At 35.2% G+C, this 27,426-nt stretch overlaps 2 protein-coding genes across 2 annotated transcripts in view; one reads left to right on the top strand and one right to left on the bottom strand.

The window, feature by feature from the left end:
- Positions 1 to 2,615: 2,615 nt before the first annotated feature.
- Positions 2,616 to 5,140, bottom strand: LOC138315049 (uncharacterized). Its single transcript, XM_069255777.1, has 3 exons — positions 4,987 to 5,140; positions 3,544 to 3,644; positions 2,616 to 3,172 (listed from the first exon to the last, which is right to left on the bottom strand). The coding sequence occupies exons 2-3, from the start codon at positions 3,614 to 3,616 to the stop codon at positions 2,850 to 2,852; spliced, it is 396 nt and encodes a 131-aa protein (XP_069111878.1). The 5' UTR covers positions 3,617 to 3,644; positions 4,987 to 5,140; the 3' UTR covers positions 2,616 to 2,849.
- A 12,945-nt stretch (positions 5,141 to 18,085) lies between these two features.
- Positions 18,086 to 27,426, top strand: part of LOC138315050 (PAN2-PAN3 deadenylation complex catalytic subunit PAN2-like) — a 33,627-nt gene continuing 24,286 nt past the window's right edge. Inside the window, exons 1-6 of the mRNA XM_069255778.1 lie at positions 18,086 to 18,239; positions 20,976 to 21,133; positions 21,701 to 21,850; positions 26,241 to 26,410; positions 26,695 to 26,815; positions 27,127 to 27,204. Coding sequence (XP_069111879.1) covers positions 20,996 to 21,133; positions 21,701 to 21,850; positions 26,241 to 26,410; positions 26,695 to 26,815; positions 27,127 to 27,204 — 657 coding nt within the window. The 5' untranslated portion in view covers positions 18,086 to 18,239; positions 20,976 to 20,995. The remainder of the gene's footprint in view (positions 18,240 to 20,975; positions 21,134 to 21,700; positions 21,851 to 26,240; positions 26,411 to 26,694; positions 26,816 to 27,126; positions 27,205 to 27,426) is intronic.

Raw genomic sequence — 27,426 nt, forward strand, 5'->3', positions numbered from 1 at the left:
ATGATATCCCTGTGTGGTTTATCTCCATAGAAACCATCTTAACCACAGTGACAGTATATATACTACCCACCCTGACCAGCTGTTTAGGACGTTGATCTAACCAGCCAACCTTGCATGCCGTATTCAATACAATAATTACACTTTAATATTAGGAACATCGAGGGACAGGTTCTGTCAAATACAGCACAGACGGTTCTTTTATTCTATCAAATATGGTATAAATATTTTTTATTTTGTCGAATACAAATTTTAAAAAAAATCACGAAATATGGACCATCTTTTTCCTTTGGTATTCTGTGAAGTATCAGCCGCCTCCTGGCACGCCACATCACTGTTAATGTATACCTGGATGCAGGTTGCAATATATGTCTGCATCCACGATACTCCAGGGGTTGCTCTCACTGACGTAATATCCACCCCTGGGCTATCTCATAGTAACACTTGAGGCAGTTCAGGAGAAAAAAATAGAGAGAGCGACGCCAAACCACAGTGAACCGTTATATACATGTAATTCCTTTGATGTACACCAAAGGGTCAAATTACCTTTGGCGACTTTGTTGTCTTAAGTTTTATTATGAGATAGTCTAGGGGTGGATATACCGTCAGTGATAGTAACTCCTGGAGTATCGAGTATGAAGTGTGTATTTCAAATTAATAAAGTTAACAGGTAAAATACGTTCTAGTTTATAAATAACGTTTAGATGCTGAATGAATTAGTAAGATGATCTCTAGACCGTTAGCATGCAATACAACCAAAATGTTATTACGAGTGGATAGATAAAGTCAGGATAACTGAATGGCGAAGCTAAACTGATAATATTTAATTATTATTGTTCAGATTAAAGTTTGTTATGCCTGAATTACAACAAAATTATTTGATGGGTGGGTAAGAACCAAATAATTAGATGATGAATAATACTGAAATAATTATACGAGTTGTGACAGTTTTATGTGAAATGTAGGACAGTTTAGTATATTGCTTTTCTCTTTATTTCTTTTGTAGAATGTCGGATTATTTAATCGAAAGTTTTGAAATATTTGGGTTTTTTTCATACATGTATATTGAACCTAACTAACGCAACTCTTGATAAATTAGATGCAAAAAAACCTTTATATCAATTTCTTCGTTATCTTTTTTCATTTTGTCAATATAACGGAAATAGTTTGATTTTCAGAATCTGTCCCCTTTAAGGAAGATGTATTTATTAGAAATGGAAAAAAAAGTGTTGATAAAAATAAAACCATTGAAAATTGAATTTCTGTGCAAAACATTTTAATTGAGTTTGATAAAAGATATTTTGCCACCCAATTACAGATTTCCATTTTACTCTTCGTTGATAAAGGTCTTATGACGGCTAACATGATGCTACCCATTGCAAATTGGTACACTTTTAATTAATATGAAGCAGAATTTCCAGTTTCCAATCTAAACTGACAATAATTGTCCTGAACAAAAATGAAGGTGCTTAATAGTAACCGATATTTTTACATATATCATATTCTTTCCTGTTGCTTATTGTCTCTATTTAAACACAAAAATAATGTAATTGTGAAACAAATCCGGGAAACGACGTCGTGTGACAACCCGAAAAACAGTATATTTTAAAACAATGAAAGCAATTGCTGAATGGGATATTTTTGACAGATATGTGACTTAGATAAACTAAAAATTGTTTGAACTTTCCTTAAATGAATTCTGGCATTTTTATTATGTCTAGATATATATTAAACAGATCAGATAAAAGATGTGCCATGTTCGGTACTCGAACCTGCTGAAACACAGGGCTGGACCTACAAATGAGGAAATTAAAACCGAAGGCTTCGTTTTGTGGAATGCTAAAGAAAAAATTCTGTATCCAAGCACACGTTAGAAAATTTTAACAATTATCTTCAAAAAGTGTACCTAATTTGGGTAGTGTAACGGTATATCACACAAAGTGTCTGCCAAAAAGAAACCATCTCTTATGTCTGTTGGTTGACATGTTACTGACACTTCTCTGGTATTTTCGTCGCAGTAATATTAAAAACAAACGATAAAACAAACCCCTATTATGATAGTATACATTGAACATTATTTTAAATTTCATTATAAATATTTTGCATGTGAACCTTGTGCTGTATCTGCCAACTTACCAATTGTCCCTGTCAGTTTAATGTGGTTGGTGATAGTTTGCTGTTGTAGGTCTTAGCAGTACATACTTCCACAGGCGCTTTCACCACACATACCCATCGTATGTGCGAGACCGTCCTTAAAGCATTGACATTGACTGCATTTTCCATTGGCAAAAATTATGTCATCATCACATAACTTAAAACAGTGACATCATTATTTATAACTTCGCCTCCGATAGGTTCATACAACGACGTAACGATTTCTAAGAGATGGGACTTCATTCACATCGTACATACTATTACGTCACATAGAACATATCGCAGTAATAAGCAAACTATTAACGGGGGATGTCACTAGATACATAACAGAATTGGCTTTGTAAAGAGAAATTCCTTTTGTATATATACAAGCATATATGAAGAGAACGTAGCAGCGTAATTGAACTAAGTTATGAACTAGGGGTAAGTATTCAAGAAAAAAACGTTTAAAATAAGAACCATGAAACAATAGACATGGGTTTATTTGTACAAGTAAACTGAAGTTACAATGAACACACAAATAAAATTATACAATGCACCAGAAACGCATTACCGTTTTACTTTCACACGTTGATTTATCTACACTGTACACACGACTATCGTAGGTTAAAACACATCTAAATAAAATAGAATATATGTATACGATAATGGATTATATTTAGAACTCGTTTAAATGGTTAAATACACAAATAGGTCTCTCATGCCTTGTTGGCGAGATCTCTCCTTCTGCGGGCCAAATATGCGATATTCATTTTGCTCGCGTTTCCAAGATCTCTCCTCTTCCGCGCGGTATATCCGAGCTCGCTCCTCTTGTTCGCTATGTATGCGAGATCTCGCCTTTTTCGTGCTGTATATCCCACTTGATTCCTTCTCTTGGCAGTGTATCCCAACTCCCGCCTGCGCTGTGCAGAGTATGAAGTGGGACCCTCTTTATTATTCGCGGGTTTGTTATAGATTTCATACGGGGGAACACTCTCCTTTGCAGCATTTTCAAATGCCATAAGTTCTTCTTCGATTGTCCCTGTAAAAGTAAAAAACACAGATATTCGTACAGATGTATAAAATACACAGTAGTAATATTATGTTATACACATAAACTATTTAGACTATTTAATTATGTCTTGATGCAGAAACTTTAAATCATTTCTTCCTTCCTTAATTATAATATTTTGGGGCTCTACAATTTTGACCAAAAAAAAAGAAATGCCCCGGTTGTTACCTGGCGTGAAGACAAGATATATGTTTAACACTATATCTAATTAAAACTGACACATCTGTCCATATTAATCTTGTACGAATGTACAAATATTTTTGTTATGACTACGATACCAGACTTTTAGCGTCCCTCGACCTATTTTTTTCACGCCTGTCGGATCTCGGTTAATTATTCACCTTTGTTAGCCACTTCGTTGGCCAGACATCCGCCACAAATACACAGCAGTGTCAGAATGACAAGCGCACGCATTCTTGCTAGTATTTTTTCAGCGATGTATCTGTAATATACAAAAGAAAGTGAAGTCTTTATCTTGTTTGTCGTTGGTAAACCACATTTAAGGCGCATGCTTGTGGTACCAAACTCTGACATTCTAAACCTAAGCAAATGTTAAAATATTTCAAAACAAATTCGCAAAGATTTACTTTTGCAGATTAAAAAATTAATGGAAAATGTATATTATAAAACATTGAGGGAATTTTTGATTTGCAGTGATAAATTTTCGTGAATTTACTCTTATCGCGAAGGTAAATCGCCGCGAAGTTGGTTTATTACACTCCTAAATCGAACCAACCGACATTGTAAATGGCAGTAGCCAACCTTCCTGGAAAATATTTCATCAAAGTATAAAAGAATTTTATTCATAATTAATTTATCAACAAAGAAAGAAAGAATTGCCTTTTTATCAAATTGAAAAGGAAAACATACCACGAGTGCAATAACATACAGCTGTCTATCCTCAATATTCTAGGGGTTACTATCACTGCCATATCGTGGATATAACGACATTGAAAGAAACACCTGGACTATCGAAAATGATAAATGCTACCCGAAAAAAAAAATTCGTAAACAAGTGAAAAGTGTTAACTAATAAATTTATTTATTTACTTATTTATTTATTACTCAATATCCTTTCTCCGTTTCTTATCGTAAAACGTGAATATCCAATCAAAATAACAACAACAAAAAACATGATAAAATGAAATTAGTCAATTAAAATCAATTTCAAACACTACTTATATCATACAAACACTTCATGTACGTTAATTGACATGATTTTAACACAATACTAATTTTAAAATTCATTCGCGTGAAATCAATAATTTTTAACATTTATTAATATGATAATATCACGAAGCCTACATTTATAGACAGAGACGCGAGACTAGTCCAAATGGAGGCAAAAACTATTAACAACATTTAGAACCCTCCGATATGAAAACTAGGTCAGTACAGCAATGTGTATTATATAAATACCGTCTCCATTTCTTAAAACTTATCATACAATATACGGGTTAAAGAACGATTGGTTTGCGCAATTAATACTGTTACTTTCAATGATAAGCGCTACACACCCCATAATGCTCAATGCTGTTTACATATGAAAAGTCCCTTGATGCATCAACATTTTTAACCCAACAAAATAGCATTAATAGTCTACATGATATACATGTATCGATGCATTAAGTATAAGGCGTTGACAATGCAATGGCCTAACAGTGCTATACCATAAAAAAATGAAGATTTTAAGTTTACATTAAAATAACTATTTTCAGGAAAACATCTACTTTTGATGATTACTTGCATGATGCAATTCTATGGTAAGTGTTGTTTCACCATACCTGTTTTGTAAGAGCGTTGGTAGTGTCCTCTGGTATGTCGAAAGCTTTTATGACCAGTTAACTGTTGGCAGTCTGGACTACGGTAACTCTCTGACAGGCCGAATTATGACAACACATTACTCTTCGTATACACCGTATTAACATATTTTGAGATAAACACATCGGTCAAACGCGATTAACATGTGGCATTGAAAGGCCAAGAACAAAAACAAAATACACTATTGTGTATATTATTATTGTCACGTGAGAAGTTAATTGTGTGGAACCTCTTTTAAAACAACGAGACTGGTATGTTTGAAGCATATAATAATGTGTTTTTGTTAATGATAAAAACAAGATTTTTAATTCTACGTTCATATTTTACGTATTCACAGTGCATACCCAATAAACAGATGCAGTCAATGTCTTTATTTTTTTTCAATGAAAATTGAATGAAAGAGTAATTTTGAATGAAAAAAAAATAATTTCTCGCCCAAAATTATTTTCAATGATAAGTTCATAATTTTATAAAACTACTGGTGTGGAGTGGCGACTTGGACTTTCATAACGACTTAAATGCTGTAAATTACCTGGGCATAACACCAAATTCATTAAAGGTAATAAAACTTCAGATGAAGTCAAAGGTTTATGTGAGCCTTGCATATTGTGAATATTTCTTTCGTATAGCTAATTTCTTGATAATGTAGGAAAACGAGACAAGTTACGTAGCTTAAAATATGTTATTTTGTCCTGCTAAAGCCTAAAGATAAATACATGTACATATCTGTAACAAATTAGAAAGGTTTCTTGGTCCACACCTCGAGCTTTGCTCGAATTTTCTTGACATGAATACTAAAGAATAGAATGGCTCTTAAATCTTGGCATACTACTGATAAACAGGAGAAGCCGTTTATTTTAAAGGGACAATTCAGTCTATGAGTACATCAAAATTTGCACATATTTCGGAAACAAGCCAGTTCTAACAGAAATTAGATTAGTGGGTTTTACTCTGATATGCCACAAAAGCCCACTGTAGTGAAATGTTTGTGAAATGTTCAAACCCGCTTACTGTCCGCCAATACACATAGTGGTAGGATGTCTTGTGTGCCGAACCCTGGCCCTTGCTAGTGTAGTAAAGATTTTTTCGTCTAGAACTACTCAAATCCCTATTAATGTAATGTGTTTACCTTATTAAATGCATGTTCTTGTCTAAAAATAATTTCATGAACTCCTTAGTGGTTATGTATTACATTTGTTTAACGTGCGTGACTTTGGCTCGGGTATGGGTACAACGTACATGTTGTACATGCTTAATAGTATTGATCAACGATTTGGAATTTCAACGGTATCAATCAAAATACTTAACAATGTCGTGAAATTTGTCAATATTTCTTGTTATATGTTTCATAAGGAATTTAGAACAATTCATTTACTTGTGTATGTCATATTTGGCTTCGTGATCATGTAACAGAATTAGCCGCACTGAATTGTCCCTTTAACACATTTATTATTTAAAGAAAATATTCTTTGAAATTTTGATTTTTTTTTTAGCAAAGGTGAGCTAAAACAACGCTACCAGCAAAAATAAAATAACACATATAACCTAAGCGTAAACAACAAAGGATGGTAATAACAATATCCATGACACAAAGACATGTTAAATAAAAACAACCATAACTTCACACATGTAAAAGGTGGACAGGGTTGGTTGGAGGGATGTTTTAAAATTCTTCTACCCACTAAAACAGTATGTAAATGCAGAAATTTTTTTTTTATTTTTCCCCTCAATTTTCCAAGATGGCGTCTGAAACTGTATAGATGGGGCTCTTTTTAAACATTCTCTCCAGGTCGGAAAGTATAGTTTATGTAATTATATAAACACTGCCTGGGTGTGTAACAAATATTACATAATACAGCCTTGCAATATTTGTCCATGGCAGATAGCTTATGACAATTTTTAACTACAAAAACAAGTTTTTTCAGATATGTATCGTTTTGATAAACTAAATGGTTCATAGTTTTGTTAAACATTTTCCTTTCTAGTACTTTAAACTTAAGTTTATGATTAAACGATTTCCCCTTATCTAGACTTATTTCTGTCTATGTGATTTTGCGGCGAGTTTATTTCGTGATTTTATGTGTAACAGCTATTTATCAGTGATCTAATTGGCACTTTAACTCACACGGTTCTTCGTGATCTCTGAACTGTTGAAGCTTATGTTTATACTTTAAAGGAATAAATAAAGCTTGTGTTAAATAATGAAATTATGGTTTAGATCTGCGACATATAATCTTTGTGATAATTAAAACATATTAAAACACACATCAAAGTTATAATAATTCATGTGTATATGACTATATTTTCCTGTTTCATTTATTTTCTTATTTTCCGTAGATAATTACATCGATTGTACATTTCCTCTTTAGATTGATTTCTCAATATACTTGTATGCTTTCTGTTGCAGATCGACAGAAGTACTGAGATGGTCGACTCTCAATTATTGCTCGTGTGAATTTCATGAGACTCGGCTTGGCCTTGTCATTGTCCAAAGAAATTTTGATTAAAACAAGTCCATGAGTACTAAGTCTGCCTGAGGTATTTTTTAGTCCAGAGTGTCACACAGGCAAAGGTCATGGGGTTACCATTAGTCATGAGGTCCTTTGTCTTATTTCAGAAGTACAATTATTCGTCTTGATTGTTCAGTTGTTATCTATCATATTAAAATGCTAATCAAGTTTTACTGCCTTGATATTTCTATGATCGTTTCCATCCCTGATCGTTTGATTTGATTTTTTGATTTAAACATATTTTATTGCAAAATGTGCAATGGGATTGGGCACAAGTTATACAACTTATATAAAGCCCGTTCCCAAAAATAATAAAACATTCAAATTACATAGACAAGATGGCATTTACAAGAAAAGATATACATAATATATAAAGTTGTATTTGAGACAGAGAGAGAGGGAGAGAGTGAGGGAAGAGCGAGAAAGAGAGAGGTGGGGGAGGGAGAGAGCTATTTTATAACCAGTATGCTCCTCAAGGTGTTAGTTTCAACTCGTAATATACTATTATTTTAAAATCTAAAATCTACCCCTCCGATAAAGACGACAGAAGTTCTAAACCACTTTTCTTAACTTTCGACTTCTCAATGTTCATATCATCCTGTCTTCGGTTTGTCTTTCTCCTGGTCACTCTAGGCTTTCTTTGAATATTCGTTTCTCGGAGGGTTATACAAATATAATTTACGTGTAAATACAAAACCAGTAAGATGTTGGGAGTAAAGCAGATATGGAAATATTTGACAATAATAGAAGGACGAAGTTAAAATCTATGAGTATCTTTGATATATTGCTGAGTGTGCATGAAGATTAATTCGTTTTCTGGTTGCTGTGGATCTTCAACTGTGAAACCGCAATGACATTTTTGATCTGTTACAATATTTGCTCTGAATAAATGGCTACGTTTGGTTTGGTTTGGTTTATTTATTTTTACGTCCTATTAACAGCCAGGGTCATGTAAGGACGTGCCAGGTTTGTTGGTGGAGGAAAGCCGGAGTACCCGGAGAAAAACCATCGACCAGCGGTCAGTACCTGGCAACTGCCCCACATGGGATTCGAACCCGCATCCCAGAGGTGGAGGGCTTGTGGTAATATGTCGGGACATCTTAACCACTCGGCCACCGCGGCCCCTAAAATGGCTACGTAATGAACTTTAACGATTTCTTAAGTTTGTATGTATAATGTTTAATTTACGGTCTCCAAAATAAAAAAAGTCGGGTACTACAGGTACGTCTTGGTTCCGGATAGCATGTTTAAAATTAGAGAATGACTCGCTATGTCTGGTGTTTATAGGTATCTGGTTCCATAAACGAACGGTAAACGGGGAAAAATATATTTGAAGATTCAATTCTATTATTAGGAAGTGTGTAATTTTCTGCATTACGAAGAAGGTGTTGGGTGTTATCAGCAACTATAGAAGGAAGGAGTGTTTGTAGATAGGTTGGGGTTAGCCCATGATGTATTTTATAAAAGAGTTGGAGTTTTCTGCGAGACCGTCTGTTAGATAAGGGCTCCCACCCAGTTTCACAGTAAATAGAGTTTCTGCTTGAGAACGATGGTAATCCCGTAACAATGCGACCTGCCTCTAATTGTAATTTTTCTAAGATTTCAGCTTCAGCGACCGTACAACCGTCCCACAACTCACAACAGTATTCCAATATAGGAAGAATAAAAATTCTATAAATTTTGCTTAACGTTTGTCTAGAGGGATTGAATTTTAATTTCCGTAGAACACCTAATTGTTTCGTGACAGTTTTACTGATATGGTCTATATGTCTGCCCCACTTACACTCGGAATCAATATACACTCCAAGATGTCGGTGGCTATCAACAAAGTCGATATTTACATTTTTAAAAACAATATCAATTACATAATTAAGGTCAATATTCGAAATGAGGATAGCCTGTGTTTTTACTGGATTAAATTTTACTAACCATTTATCGGCCCAAGACTGGATATTCGAGAGATCATTATTTATTTTTTGTTCTATAACTTGTGGGGATTTGTCAGTGCATAAAAGAGAAGTATCATCAGCGAACAGCTTAGATAGGCTGTCTAAATTATCAGTAATATCATTAATATAAAGAATAAATAAAAGGGGACCTAGGACAGACCCTTGAGGCACCCCTGCCTTAGTAATTTTAACATTAGATTTAGCATTCCCCAAACATACTTGTTGCGACCTATTCTTAACATAATCAGCTAACCATATCAATAATTTTCCCGATATACCATAGCTAGTTAATTTGTTTTCCAATCCCCTGTGCCACACTCTGTCGAACGATAGAGATATCACAGAACACTATACAGGTTGATTGTCTTTTTTCCAAATTATCACATATATTTTGAGAGGTTTCTATGAATTGATGAGTAGTAGAATGGCCAGGTTGAAAACCAGACTGATATTTATAAATAAGCGAATTATCTAACAAATAATTATGTAAATATTTTGCGACTAGTCTCTCAAATACTTTACCAATTGTACATAATAATGAAATGGGTCTATAGTTTGAAGGATCTTGTTTGTCACCTTTTTTTAAATAAAGGAATAGGAAATGATCGTCTGCCTTGTATACATGACATTGGCTAGAAGTCTTGACCGAAGAAACGCTAACACTCTGTTATACTTCCTTGTCGAATAACTTACATTAACATCCATATGTTTTACGCCATCTTTTTAAAATAGCGTTCACTAACTTGTCCTTTACTGGTAAGCAAGCGCTTTTGGGAATATTTACATTTCTACTTTCCTAATCAAATTCATCTTTTTTTTCAATTCAAAATGCGTCATAGGAGGAAGATGGCGCCATTCTTTTCTTTCTCACAAGTGTTTGATACTGATGATAATATAAATAGTGTCAATATCATGTATTTGCATTGGGTTTATTCAACAACCAAGTTCAGACGTTCTGTGACGTCAAGATGATGTGGTGCTTAACACTAAGTTCAGACGTTCTGTGACTCAAGTTGATGTGGTACTCAACACCAAGGTCAAACGTTCTTGACGTCAAGTTGATGTGGTGCTTAACACCAAGTTCAGACGTTCTGTGATGTCAAGTTGATGTGGTGCTTAACACCAAGTTCAGACGTTCTGTGACGTCAAGTTGATGTGGTGCTCAACACCAAGTTCAGACGTTCTGTGACGTCAAGTTGATGTGGTGCTCAACACCAAGTTCAGACGTTCTGTGACGTCAAGTTGATGTGGTGCTTAACACCAAGTTCAGACGTTCTGTGACGTCAAGTTGATGTGGTTCTCAACACCAAGTTCAGACGTTCTGTGACGTCAAGTTGATGTGGTTCTCAACACCAAGTTAAGACTTTCTGTGACCTCAACTTGATGTGGTGCTTAACACCAAGTTCATACGTTCTGTGATGTCAAGTTGATGTGGTACTCAACACTAAGTTCAGACGTTCTGTGATGTCAAGTTGATGTGGTGCTTAACACTAAGTTCAGACGTTCTGTGACGTCAAGTTGATGTGGTGCTCAACACCAAGTTCAGACGTTCTGTGACGTCAAGTTGATGTGGTTTTCAACACCAAGTTCAGACGTTCTGTGACGTCAAGTTGATGTGGTTCTCAACACCAAGTTAAGACTTTCTGTGACCTCAACTTGATGTGGTGCTTAACACCAAGTTCATACGTTCTGTGATGTCAAGTTGATGTGGTGCTCAACACTAAGTTCTGTGACTTCACTGAGTTCATGTGGTCTTCAACACCAAGGTCAGACATTCTGTGACGTCAAGTTGATGTGGTGCTAAACACCAAGTTCGGACATTCTCTGACGTCAAGTTGATGTGGTGCTCGACACCAATTTCAGACATTCTGTGACGTCAAGTTGATGTGGTACTCAACACCAAGGTCAAACGTTCTGTGACGTCAAGTTGATGTGGTGCTCGACACCAATTTCAGACATTCTGTGACGTCAAGTTGATGTTCTTGCACGAGTTCTATCGAGTTTTTAGTAGTCACAAATGATATCCAATGCTTCATCTATGAAAGTGTTTCTAAACACATAGGCAGCGTTATGCGAGACGGAAGTAGGATTGCTAGTGGGTGTTTTCTTTTGAATGGGCCAGTTTTAAATATCTTGTATATATGTAATTTGCGTTGCCACGTTGTCCTCTGTTATCACCGTCGAGGAAATCTTGCATTCGTTTGGTGTTGTAACCACATCTTGGACCATCCATACATATTTTCCTTTGTTAATATTGCTTTTAAGAAATTTTTGATTTTTTATTTCGGAAAGGTAGCGGGCCTTTATCTTTATTCACAACACTCCGAGACGTGTACATTTAATGAAATTCATTTTAAAAATCTTAGTGCGATTTGTCTTCTTTGTATAACGTTAACGACCGCTATAAATTTTGGAGAATAGAGGGAAAATAAAGATAAAACACATTGTAGTATTTAAAAATTCATATATTTCTGCAGCGCATTATTTGTAACATGAAATAAATTACACAAGTCATTGGTAGTAAGGGTTGTGTTATAATTTACATAGATAAAAAAACATGATCGTGTATGAAAAAGAAGATGACATTTATGATTAATCGCACGTGTGAAATGTAGAAGCAATCTTCTCAAGTAAAATAAAAAGGTCGTCAATGACACATTCGTAGAATTGCTTTCTATGTTAGGAATGTGCAGCACATCTACGCATGACTAAATTTCAACTTGTAAACAACCTTTAACAGTCGTACCGTCAGCGTATAGTAAATACGTAAACATAATGACATGGATGGGTCGTGCGATACCAGGATCCAGACGTTTCGTCGCTATTAACAGTACCGCGTTCAGAATTGAGTCATGTCCGACTGTCAAACACGTGGTAGAATTCGTTCAAAATAAATAATTCACGAATGATATAATATTATAAACAAAGAGGTCATAATAAATACTTACCCCACATCTTCTCACGTGACGTTGGTTTCCTAGTAACCTCATTACTTCACTTTACTCTCTCAGTACCTGCTTTTCTGATTCTTTTGAATCATTGAACCAGGTTCACAGGTACCTGGCTCGTTTTTTTTCTTTTTTAATGACATTTTGAAGTACATAATATATTATCATAAACATGCATGTATGTTTCTGATATTATGTACTTCAACGTGTCATTTAAAGATGCTCCACCGCTGACAAATGGTATTTTTTCACTGTCAAAAACAGGAGCAGACGATTTAGTATTTTTCTTTAGTAGCAAAAGTAACTTACTTTACACCATTACCACTTTTGAAAAGTTTGAGCTTCTCATTTTGATTCAAGTTAAAATTACAAAAAATAATTAATTGCATCCCGAAAAAATTCCGCGGCACTATATCCTATATGGAATGAAGTACTGATTGCGCATGCACCAAAGGCAAAATAAATTATTTTATATTACTTTTTCTGTTAATTAGCCATATATATACACTTTTAAACACCAATTATTGTTCAAGTGATGAATATCATTTATGCTCTGTCGGCGGTGGAGCATCTTTAAACAAGAGGCCCAGAGGGCCTGTATCGCTCACCTGGTTTGTAATGCCAAGTAATGTTCTGAATACAGGTTCATTGTTTCTTTTCTGAAGGAATTTTAATATTAACCTCTAAATCCCCTATTGGGCCCCACCCCTCCCACCACCAAGGGGGTCAAAGCCAAAATTTATACAAGTTCTGTTCCCCTTCTTCCAAGGATGTTTATGGCCAAATTTGGTCACAATCCAAACAAAACTCTAGGACAAGAAGTGATTTATAGGATTTACCTCTATTTCCCCTATTGGGCCCCACCCGTCCTGCCCTCGGGGGGCCAGAGACAAAATTTATACAAGTTCTGTTGCCCTTCCCCAAAGGATGTCTGTGGCCAAATTTGGTTACATTCCATTCAGAACTCTATGACTAGTAGCGATTTAAAGGATTTACCTCTATTTCCCCTATTGGGCCCCGCCCCTCCTGCCCCCCGGTGGTGGTCAGAGCCAAAATTTATACAAGGTCTGTTCCCCCTCTTTTAAGGATGTTTGTGGCCAAATTTAGTTACATTCCATTCAGGACTCTATGATTAGTAGCGATTTAAAGGATTTACCTCTATTACCCCTATTGGGCCCCACCCCTCCTGCCCCCAGGGGACCAGAGCCAAAATTTATACAAGTTCTGTTCCCCTTCCCCCAAGGATGTTTGTGGCCAAATATGGTTACATTCCATTCAGAACTCTATGACTAGTAGCGATTTAAAGGATTAACTCTATTTCCCCTATTGGGCCCCGCCCCTTGTGCCCCCTGGGGACCAGAGTCAAAATTTACACAAGTTCTGTTCCCCTTCCCCCAAGGATGTTTGTGGCCAAATTTGGTTACATTCCATTCAGAACTCTATGACTAGTAGCGATTTAAAGGATTTACCTCTATTTCCCCTATTGGGCCCCGCCCCTCCTGCCCCCCGGTGGTGGTCAGAGCCAAAATTTATACAAGGTCTGTTCCCCCTCTTTTAAGGATGTTTGTGGCCAAATTTGGTTACATTCCATTCAGAACTCTATGATTAGTAGCGATTTAAAGGATTTACCTCTATTACCCCTATTGGGCCCCACCCCTCCTGCCCCCAGGGGACCAGAGCCAAAATTTATACAAGTTCTGTTCCCCTTCCCCCAAGGATGTTTGTGGCCAAATATGGTTATATTCCATTCAGAACTCTATGACTAGTAGCGATTTAAAGGATTTACCTCTATTTCCCCTATTGGACCCCGCCCCTCCTGCCCCCTGGGGACCAGAGTCAAAATTTACACAAGTTCTGTTCCCCTTCCCCCAAGGATGTTTGTGGCAGAATTTGGTTACAATTCATGTAGAACTCTATTACAAGTAGCGATTTAAAGGATTTACCTCTATTTCCCCTATTGGGCCCCGCCCCTCCTGCCCCCGGGGGACCAGAGCCAAAATTTATACAAGTTCTGTTCCCCTTCCCCAAAGGATGTTTGTGGCCAAATTTGGCTACATTCCATTCAGAACTCTACGACAAGTAGCGATTTAAAGGATTTACCTCTATTTCCCCTATTGGGCCCCGCCCCTCCTGCCCCCGGGGGATCAGAGCCAAAATTTATACAAGTTCTGTTCCCCTTCCCCCAAGGATGTTTGTGGCCAAATTTAGTTACATTCCATTCAGAACTCTATGACTAGTAGCGATTTAAAGGATTTACCTCTATTTCCCCTATTGGGCCCCGCCCCTCCTGCCCCCGGGGGACCAGAGCCAAAATTTATACAAGTTCTGTTCCCCTTCCCCCAAGGATGTTTGTGGCCAAATTTTGTTACAATTCATGTAGAACTCTATGACTAGTAGCGATTTAAAGGATTTACCTCTATTTCCCCTATTGGGCCCTGCCCCTCCTGCCCCCGGGGGACCAGAGCCAAAATTTATACAAGTTCTGTTCCCCTTCCCCCAAGGATGTTTGTGGCCAAATTTTGTTACAATTCATGTAGAACTCTATTACAAGTAGCGATTTAAAGGATTTACCTCTATTACCCCTATTGGGCCCCGCCCCTCCTGCCCCTGGGGGACCAGAGCCAAAATTTATACAAGTTCTGTTCCCCCTTCCCCCAAGGATGTTTGTGGCCAAATTTAGTTACATTCCATTCAGAACTCTATGACAAGTAGCGATTTATAGGATTTACCTCTATTTCCCCTATTGGGCCCCGCCCCTCCTGCCCCGGGGGGACAGAGCCAAAATTTATACAAGTTCTGTTTCCCCTCCCCCAAGGATGTTTGTGGCCAAATTTGGTTACAATCCATGCAGAACTCTATGACTAGTAGCGATTTAAAGGAAATGTTGACGGACGGACGGACGGACGGACGACGGACGGACGGACGGACGGACGGACGGACGGACGGACGACGGACGGACGACGGACGGACGGACGGACGACGGACGGACGGACGGACGACGGACGCCGCGCCATGACATAAGCTCACCGGCCCTTCGGGCCAGGTGAGCTAAAAACCGAACCAAGTACCTGTGTATGGTTAGTTGTGAGACGCTATTGGACAAGTACTCAGAAGGCGATTGTTTCCACTAAAATATAAAGAAGGGCTGGTATGGAAAACAATAGTGCAACAATTAAAAACATGTACCGCGTAAAAGGGGATATAACCAGGTGCTCCAAAAGAGGAAACTTCCATTTCTTTTCCGCTTCACCAATGCCGTCAGAATCTCGAATGAAACAGCACCACAATCTTAACGCTACAAAACAAGTCTTCGTTGCGTAAAAGGAAAAAAATACAATCTATTGATAGTATAATTCAGACGACCGAAAAAACATTCTCAAACTCTCCATTACCTGTATCTCTCACTCTGTAGCTATCCATTAGTTGTCGACATCTGTGTCAAAAATTGTGACAATGGGGGAAAAGCCTGGGGGTAGTCGAAGGTAATATGAAATCATTAAGAATGCTATTTCCCATAGTTAACTACGGGAAGGAAATCTTGTGGTCGCTTGTCGCGTTAGAGAGATGGTCGTTTAATAGAGTTAAAATATATAGTGAAAACGCTTGGGAGGAAATGAAGTGGTCGTTTAGAGCAGAGGGTCGCTTAATACAGATGGTCGTTAGTACAGATTCGACTGTACATGTATACCTGCTGGTTTAGCCGAGTTCCTTAAATCATTTGCCCCATTTGGTAAATCCGATTGAATAATTGAACTATTTGATTATAGAATTTTATTATAAAATTATCAATTTATATGCAATGAGGTTTTCAGGTCGTACCGAATTATTTTAGGCGGTTTTCTATGTTATTCAGCACATTTCGAAATCAGACGCCTAAAGATTCAATCTGCTGTATAAAACCGCGGCGAATGATTTACGATTCGCGTTCTCAATTCAATTCAATTCTTCAATTCTTTTATTACACTCAGATACACATTGTGTATAACAAGAGGTCATACATATAAAATTCAATTTTAAGGCATGACAGGCAAAATTAAATGCATTATTTGTATAAAGATTCAAACTTTTACAAACAAAATTCAGTGTGTCATAACATTTTTTCCAACAAATTGTTTCACCTTTAAAATTGGCATAAATTTGCGTACATTTTTTATGAAAAATTGAGAACATGGATGCCTTTCATTTTAATGTGATAAGGATTCTTGTGTAGTAAGCAGGAATGTAATCCCCACGTAGCTGACTTACATTATAATCTGAACATAAAAACAAATAATGGAATTCATCATCAATACCGGTATTGCATAAATGACATATTCTATTGTTACGCTGAACTCCTATCCATCTTCCGGTTTCAGCCGGAAATTTAATATTTGATGTTCTGAATTTGCACATTGTTTTTCTGTCTTTTTCATTTAATCGTATTAAATAATTTTCAAGTCCAAAATGGTTTTTAAATATAGAGTAATTAGAACCTCTCGAAGAGTTTTCAATATCTTGGAACCACGACTGGATGAACTGATCCCTTAATTTCTGAGTAATAGTTGACTTCAGATACTTAATATCAGGATCTGGATGTGTACCCATTTGTAAAGTCAAGATAAATACTCAACATCTACTTGATTACCGGCTGTGATCGAAGCGGTTAATCCAGTTTTGAATGTATTGTTCATAGTTTTCAATAGAGACATGTACACCCACCGATAAACACAAGACTCGTGACATTTTTTGACATGTCTTTGTGCGTGTTACAGCCCTTTAAAACAAATGGGAAAAAATCGAACACAATTCTTGACAAAATCATCATGTTTATCGTGCGAAAATTTGTAATACATTTATTATACCAACGATTCCATTCAGTTTTGGAGAACAAAAGTTTTTAATTTACGACGGTGCAATCTGCACCTGAGACCAGAAACAACATACATATATGATTCTGCTAGGATCGAGAAAATGATTTTCATGTTACCAATTTATGTTGTTGCTATATTTTTCCATTTCACTGGGATAAGGGAAAATTGTTTGCATGAATTTCACAACAGCTGGTTTACTTGATTGATTTTTTTCTGATTACATTTATATATACATTTCAAATTGAAATACTTTTTAAAGTACGATATTGTAACCATATATTTAGGAGGATTTGTTCTAATACGCAACATCATGGTGACGTCAGGATAGTATAACCTTTGTTTTTTTTATAAGTAATGTCCAACTTCCTAAATTCTCCTTCCAATGTAAATCATAGGAGGGTTTGCGGCGCTCATTGGCCGGTTAGTGTATTAATTTAGAGATATCTGAATAAAATTTTAGATATATGAAATTGAATTGCATTTTGATTACAGACAGTATAAAAATAAAGACATCTCTTTTAAACAGCAAAGCAGTTTTACATCCACGATTTTATCACAAAAAAATGCAGAAATCTGTATGTATTTATCTATATTTAATTAATATCTGTATTAAAAGTAGAGATATATGTAAAAATAGATAATTTCAATAGGGAAACTAAAAAATCACTAATGCAAGGACTCAAATGTCTGTTCGCGCACCTGGTGATCATGGGTTATATTTATAATTACCTCCCCTTATTCACTCTCTAACTTTGAAAACATTAAAGGGTTACCTCCCCTTATTCACTCTCTAACTTTGAAAACATTAAAGGCCAGCATAGGAAAATTACGAGGGAGAGAGAGAAAATGTTGACTATCAAATAACAGTAGATTTTAAGAATCTATTTGGCACAACACGCGAATGGATTTTAGACTTTACATTCATCATAATATAATCCTTTGATTTCAAGCGCAAAATTGTAAGTTTTGTGAGTTTGTGACTGAGATGACATCATTTAAATGTCAGTAAAAAAAACAACACAAAATCTGAATATTTGCAATGGCATCTATTTTCAAAGGAGCAATTTTACTCTCATCCACATCTTTGGCATATTCCTAAAATATTACACAGCAATCTAGGCTAGTCTGATAACACATATTAACGTTAGTGTATACATTGCTTGGTTACCGAGGATGCTGCATCTACATTTATCTAAAGTTTTAATAATCCCAGTATTTTGACTGTTTTTAAAACAAATGTTAAGGCAAATTCCTGTCATTTTGGATGTAGAACTATGGTTGTTTATATGAGTGTTTCTTTAAACAGGTTAGCATATAACATGGGTAAATGTTGCTCATATCCAGGGTTGTGCCTAACCTGTTGAAGTTTATTTACAATATATGGATATTGTATGGATCTAGCTGTATTTTTTTGTGTAATTTAGTGGTTCTTAACGACATTTTTCCTTTGAAATCTAGGTCCCATTTTGGCCTTAAACTTATTCACATTATGGGTTGATTTTAATTTCCCTAAATCCTGTTCACCCTTAGCTTCCTGACCAGTTAAATATATGTTTTTCACTATTTTTTGAAAATAACGATTAAAAAATGTAGCTAAAACAACATATATACTGGTCTAAACTAAAGAAAACTGACAAATATGCGTACATTAACATTATAAAGTCTAATCAACATATATGTACATGAGTACTAGCTGTGTATAATTGTTTCGGTCATAGCATAATGACGGTTTACTTCAACATCACTATCAGCTTTAACTTAGATTTGAAAGATGCTCCACTGCCAACAGAGCATAAATGTTTCTCATCATTTGAACAATAATTTGTGTTAAAATAAATTGAAACATAAAATAATTTGTTTCGCTTTTGGTGCATGCACAATCAGTTCTTCATTCCTTTTTTCCATATAGTAGTGAATACTGTACATGTATTCCCATAGATTTTAACCAAGACACAATTAATAATTTTCAATAATTCAATTTTGCTTGTTACGAGCATTTTCATTGGCTTAAAAATTTACTTTATCAGCCCATAAAGGAAAAAATGGCGTCGGCGTTTATAATGTTGCTTCTGATTGGCTGAGATGACGGCGTAATGATTTCATAGATATTGAAGAGATTATCTTTAGTAAATTGAACTATAAGGATTAACTTGAATAGATTTTTTATGTTATGGAAATATAACACAAAAATCTGAGTGTACTCTAAATAAACCGTGAAGCGGTTTATGATGAGAGTACACTCAGATTTTTAGCTCACCTGGTCCGAAGGCTCTGACCCCCCGGGGGCAGGAGGGGTGGGGCCCAATAGGGGAAATAGAGATAAATCCTTTAAATCGCTTCTAGTCATAGAGTTCTGAATGGAATGTAACCAAATTTGGCCACAAACATCCTTTTGGGAAGGGGAACAGAACTTGTATAAATTTTGGCTGTGAACCCCCGGGGGCAGGAGGGGTGGGGCCCAATAGGGGAAATAGAGGTAAATCCTGTAAATCGCTACTAGTCATAGAGTTCTACATGGATCGTAACCAATTTGGCCACAAACATCCTTGGGGGAAGGGGAACAGAACTTGTATAAATTTTGGCTCTGGCCCCCCGGGGGCAGGAGAGGTGGTGCCCAATAGAGGTAAATCCTTTAAATCGCTACGAGTCATAGAGTTCTGCATGGAATGTGACCAAATTTGGCCACAAACATCCTTTTTGGAAGGGGAACAGAACTTGTATAAATTTTGGCTCTGACCCCCCGGGGGCAGGAGGGGTGGGGCCCAATAGGGGAAATAGAGGTAAATCCTGTAAATCGCTACTTGTCATAGAGTTCTACATGGATCGTAACCAAATTTGGCCACAAACATCCTTGGGGGAAGGGGAACAGAACTTGTATAAATTTTGGCTCTGGCCCCCCGGGGGCAGGAGAGGTGGGACCCAATAGAGGAAATAGAGGTAAATCCTTTAAATCGCTACGAGTCATAGAGTTCTGCATGGAATGTTACCAAATTTGGCCACAAAACATCCTTTTTGGAAGGGGAACAGAACTTGTATAAATTTTGGCTGTGACCCCCGGGGGCAGGAGGGGTGGGGCCCAATAGGGGAAATAGAGGTAAATCCTTTAAATCGCTACTAGTCCTAGAGTTCTGCATGGATTGTAACCAAAATTAGCCACAAACATCCTTTTGGGAAGGGGAACAGAACTTGTATAAATTTTGGCTCTGACCCCCCGGGGGCAGAAGGGGCGGGGCCCAATAGGGGATTTAGAGGTTAATATAAAAATTCCTTCAGAAAAGAAACAATGAACCTGTATTCAGAACTTACTTGGCATTACAAACAGGTGAGCGATACAGGCCCTCTGGGCCTCTTGTTGTGTTATATCTCCATAACATAAAAAATATATTCAAGTTAATCCTTAAATATTTTTATCTTGAAGTAAAATTTGATGCTCAAACATTTCAATGGTGGTAATTTAATGGTTTAAAGAAAGTAACTTTTGTAACTGAAGAAAAGTACTAATTGAGGAAATAATGCGAATACTGATGTATATCATAGTCAAATATGATATTGCATGATTACAGAATAGGTGAATGAAGGAGATAAGGTGAAACAGATAAAAAACTTCATCATTTTTGCATTCCTTTATAAAGATTAAAATCCAACTTCATCTATAACTAACTTACTATACCACACTCCTTTTCTTAATTTTATAGTATAGTGGAAGTAATCGAGTATGGATTTTAATGGAATACCACACAGCCATGGTTATCCAACTCCTCCTCCAATGGGCGGTCCTACGGATGTGATGGGACACGGAGACCCGATGATGGCACCAGGCATGATGGAAGAACACTACGTACCGCCTCCTCATGTAAAGATTAAAATCATTTCCTCTTATTATCGTTTGACATCTGATGTCACGAATAGTACTTTGAAGAGTATAACAATACACAGACTATCAAGAAATTCTGATTGTATATGCTTCTCCATTCGATCATTAAAAAAATATTACAAATTCAAGCTCTTCAACAAGTCCATAACTATTGATATCGATAGTTTCAATAGTCAGATAGTTTCTATAATTTGAACTAAATGAAGTACTGGTACTTTGAGAGTTTTAAGTCTGATATTCTTTAAGTCTGATATGGAATATCAGACTTAGTAATAAGTATATGATAACCACACTAAAATGTGACTTTTCCTTTGCTGTTTTATCAAACATGATTTTGATAACAATACTCAGCATATTTGAATTCTTACCGCTTAAGCAGGTACAAGGAAGTAACTCTTAACCAAAGCTGTGCAGAAAAGATGGCATGGCAGCCAATTTTATTCACAGATAATGCTGTGATAATGCAATTTTAATCTGGAATAGTTAAATATTTGCAATAAACTTCACCTATATATATCGGCTTAATATAATTGTAAACTTTCACAGGATAACAGTATGTACCAGCCGGCACCGTCACATCACGATACTGGTTCATTCTCAGAGCTTCATAGTATCCTGGTGGATGGAGGAGACAGGTTCGGAGTGTCACATCTGTGTTTTGACACTCAGGATCTTCTGTGGATGGGAAATCAGGGGGTATGCTAATTCAAGTTACTATTTACTTTAAAACATTGTTCATTATTTGAAATATTGTTATGATCATTTGTCAGCAGGTGGCTAATTTTGATACAAATATGTATAGGTACCAAGGTTAAAGACAGAGCTCCAAATAAGATGCGTAAGTGATTAATTACGCATTAAAAATATATAAAAACGCATTGAAAATAAATTAAATGCGTACAGAATACGCATGAGAAAAAGTAAATACGCATTGATATCTGAAACGATGCGTAAATATTTCCGAGAACAGCTGGAACTGAAACCAAAAATCGAAATATGTCTACCATTCGGAATTCTCGGGCTTTATCAATGACGCATGTCCTTTAAACGTTTGTCTGACGCTGATCTATAATCGTTCGATTAATCTCTGTGTTTTAGATTGATTTCTGTATGAATTTAAACACGTGACAGACTCAATTTTTGCAAGTAGTTGCGTCAAAATGGAGGCATCAAAACCGGGATGCTATAGGACTAAAAAGAGCGAGAATGTCACATCTATTCTAAAATTCTTCACAAGGAAGCTGAGCACTGCCTATTAACTTTTCAAATTTTCAAGGAATGACACAAATCGGTGGATATATAATATAATAGTGATATAAAGAACTGTAACCATTTTCAAATTGGTTTATAGGAAGAATTCTGATAACACATTTCAGTTTATTATTTATTATTGCCTATTTTGTAAAATGAAAATACACAATTGATTTTAGTTTTGTGCATATTTTTATTATTTTCTGACAATTTTTTTAGAAGAAAAGAAATCGATTTAGAACTTAAGAAACCAAATATATCTATATAACATGTACAGTCAAACCTACCTAATGACCACCCAAGGGACAAAGAGAAACAGTTTATAGACAAGTGGTCTTTGATTTTGGTCAGCTGTGACCCAACTAAAATAGTCTTCAACTCTTCAGAAGCAGTTGGTATTTATACAGAGGTGGTTGTTATGACAGGTTTTACTGTTTGTGTTTTTATATATTAATGAACACAGTGACAGTCTATAAAAAAGTTTGAAAACCTTAACAAAAACAGGTCAAAATCAGCATTTAAAGTATTCACAAGGGTAAATTACCCTTTGGAATTTTCAAATCAGCATTGGGAAAAAATCAAGGAGTAAAATCAGCATTGAGTTTGAAAATAGGGGGTAAAAACCCTTTGACCTGAAATTTTATCTGGAGCTCTGCAAAGAGTTTAAAAATTTAAAACGGGCTTAGTTTAGACTCGGCCAATAAAAGATGACTTAACAAATAGTTACATACATTTTGATTAGCTAAGCTAAGCAAAAACATAATTTTTGATTAGCTATGCTAAACTAAAAATTATAATGCTAATAGAAATTTCTAACGACGATCAGACACGGACTCCGAGACTAACTTCGACTGTTTTCGGGGATCATCTCAAAATGTATAATATAAATTTTTGCTCGGACGTCGCCGAGGACATCCCAGCTCTATAGAATTTTTCTTTGTTAGAAAGATGGGCAAATGGATACTGCATAAGGCGAAATACATACCGGACTCAGGTTCGATCCTCACTGATACTAAATTATTTTTACTTTTCCTAATTATTTTTATTTCTTTTTATAATACGAATTAGCCACAGTCACCATGCTGCTTTTATGGCAAATAAAATATTATTATCAAGATCACACCAAAGTCTGTAAAGGTGGTAGTTTCTGCTCCTGCTTACGCTCAGCATACAGGGAGTGGGACGACTGGTTCGCCCGTTGTCAGTATAATATGACCGGGTGGGGTGTGTTGCTTAGTGCCTTCGGCGTTCCACTATACAAGAACACACAACACGAACATACCACAGTCTCCCAAAACACGCACTTCACACAACATACACGCAACACACCGCATACATGGGAGGTCGTCCTTACATGACCCTGGCTGTTAATAGGACGTTAATTAATCAAACAAACAAACAATTATCAAGATTATTTACTATCACTTTGTTTAAGCATTTTTTATATCTTTAAAAAAAGTTTTAATTTTGCTTCAGTTATTAACGCTATTTTAAAACACTGTCTCACTATCAATAATCTCTACAAAATTAAAAAAAAAAGTATTCCTTGTGGTTATAGTATTGTAGCTATAAATAAAATTGCATTAATTCCACCAACACAATCAATTTTCTGCACTATCATTATTCACTCATATGTTTTATAACACTTGTATAAAAAATGTTACTGGAGTCAATGCCATTGGAAACAGTTAACATAAATATTTTGATTGAGGATGAGTTTTCAAAGTTTCTTTTAAAAAAAACGCTATTTGATTTGATTAATTGATTTCCCTGTTTCTTTCGGTTTTACTGATGAAAGAGGGCGATGGGTCTTAGAGTGGAAGGAAACCAGAGTGCCCCGGGAAGACCCAAGTGATCGGGTAGGCGACCCCTAAGCTTTCTCGCACGATATACACATGATGTCTGGATCGAATTAAAGTGCGAATTGAACATTAAGAAATAGACAATTTTTTCACGTAGCACTAAATTGCCTTAAGAGCTTAAGTTCCGGTGACCTCTCGGATTGGCCAATCATAAAGGTAAAATGAAACATCGCCTAGAGCTAACATAATCTTTTTGTAGCATATGTATGATGTGACGAAATGGCTTGTTCATATGATAGTATATATCCAGCTAAAGCTTACGTATCTCAACCGGGACAAGCGTACACGATAATGTACTCTGGCGGATATTTAAGTTTTATCGTAGTTTCTTGTAACTGGTAGTTTTGCAGCGTCATGTAGATATTGATACTATAAATGCGCTGCAATTTATAGCGAATATGTAACTATAGTATAAGAACAGGTACAAAGATATGTTAATAATACATTGTTATGCATTGTGAGATGACCCCTCAAACCGTCGAAGTCGTACTCCGAGTCTGTGTCTCTGTCGATGTTAGAAATGTCTATTTCATGGTCTTATAGAGGCAGGTGTCTTTATAACATGACAGTATATATAATTATCACCTTATAATAAGTATATATATAATTCTCACCTTATAATAAGTATATATATAATTCTCACTTTATAATAAGTATATATATAATTCTCACCTTATAATAAGTATATATATAATTCTCACCTTATAATAAGTATATATATAATTCTCACCTTATAATAAGTATATATATAATTCTCACTTTATAATAAGTATATATATAATTCTCACCTTATAATAAGTATATATATGATTCTCACCTTATAATAAGTATATATATGATTCTCACCTTATAATAAGTATATATATATATAATTCTCACCTGATAATAAGTATATATATAATTCTCACCTTATAATAAGTATATATATAATTCTCACCTTATAATAAGTATATATATAATTCTCACCTGATAATAAGTATATATATAATTCTCACCTTATAATAAGTATATATATAATTCTCACTTTATAATAAGTATATATATAATTCTCACCTGATAATAAGTATATATATAATTCTCACCTTATAATAAGTATATATATAATTCTCACCTTATAATAAGTATATATATGATTATCACCTTATAATAAGTATATATATAATTCTCACCTTATAATAAGTATATATATAATTCTCACCTTATAATAAGTATATATATAATTCTCACCTTATAATAAGTATATATATGATTCTCACCTTATAATAAGTATATATATATGATTCTCACCTTATAATAAGTATATATATATATAATTCTCACCTGATAATAAGTATATATATAATTCTCACCTTATAATAAGTATATATATAATTCTCACCTTATAATAAGTATATATATAATTCTCACCTGATAATAAGTATATATATAATTCTCACTTTATAATAAGTATATATATAATTCTCACCTGATAATAAGTATATATATAATTCTCACCATATAATAAGTATATATATAATTCTCACCTTATAATAAGTATATATATAATTCTCACCTTATAATAAGTATATATATAATTCTCACCTTATAATAAGTATATATATAATTCTCACCTTATAATAAGTATATATATAATTCTCACTTTATAATAAGTATATATATAATTCTCACCTGATAATAAGTATATATATAATTCTCACCTTATAATAAGTATATATATGATTCTCACCTTATAATAGCTCTATTATTCTTTGCTTTCAACAATGAAAAAAAGAGATTTCAATGAATATTGTTCTCTCAACATTAACTGAAGTTGTTTTCTTTATGTAGATAGAACAGCTTTGTAATGTTACAAGTTTAGAACTTGTTTCAAATCTATTACAAGTTTAGAAATTCTATTACAAGTTTAGAACATTCTATTACAAGTTTAGAGCATTCTATTTCAAGTTTAGAACATTCTATTTCTATTTTTGTAGGGCCATGTAACGTCCTACTATGGTACAGAGCTACAGAAATACACCTCCTTTCAAGTCCACAATACAGAAGATATTCGCCAAATTGTTCCCCTTGAACGTGGCATCCTGTCACTTACACAGGGCAGTCTACGTTGTTCTCTCAGACGAGGACTGTCTGTATTCACGTATACGTAAGTTTGTGTATTATTTCACCAGACATATACAGTCAAATCTGTCTATAAAGACCACCAAAATCACCAAATTATCACAAAAGATGACGAGGCAAAATTTGTTGATAGTATGAAGCGCTTTTATGGGTTATATACACCAATCAGATTGGTTCATAATGTCACCTTTTGTAATTTTGCAGCTGGTTAATGACTTTTTGTGATAAGCTTTAAAGTTTCAGATTGAAAAGTCACGTAAAACCTTTGTTGAAACAGAGTTAGATATGCCTGTTATAATTTATTTTCAGTGGTGCCAATATGCACAACATGCAGTGTATGTTAATGACCAGTGGTCATTCTGTGTTGATCGGTGGACACCAGACCAAAGCTCTCCAACTAGATCTTGAGATGCTCAAGGAAATCAGAACGGTAGTTAACTAATCAAATATTTAAAAACAGTTGTATCAAGTAAATTGTCAGTAGCTGGTAAATGAAAATATGTATGAACCTATTGTTATGCCAAAAATAGTGAAAAACAAATATAAAAAAATCATACACAGATAGATATATCATGGGCAAAATGCAGATACATCAAATATGCTAATGAAATGGATATAAACAATAGTTATATTGAAGGCAGCAAGAGAAGTATAGCTGAGTCCTGTTTTTAGAATCACTGTTACTTATTGTATATAATTTTTATCACTTACTGTATATAGAGGAATTGGTCTATGTTACAGATTGACATACCGGAGCCAGGATGTGCTATATTAAGGAGTTCTAATAAGTTTATTTGTGCTGGTGATACTGGAGGCAAGGTAGGTCAATCAAGTGGGGCTTTATCCAGGGTTGAAGCTGAATAAATCATAAATATCTCTCTGTATGAGTGACATTGTTTGGTATTTTGAAGATTTGGTTTTAGGACTGTAGAAAAGAAAAGTCATTCATATAGAGTAATGACCAAACACAAGTCTGTTAAGTGGACCCTTGTGAAAGATATTTGCTAGTCAACACTTGTTAAGCCTTATGTTGGCCAGCCA

The sequence above is a fragment of the Argopecten irradians genome, chromosome 2 (genome assembly GCF_041381155.1).
Source record: "Argopecten irradians isolate NY chromosome 2, Ai_NY, whole genome shotgun sequence".
NCBI classification, from domain to species: domain Eukaryota; kingdom Metazoa; phylum Mollusca; class Bivalvia; order Pectinida; family Pectinidae; genus Argopecten; species Argopecten irradians.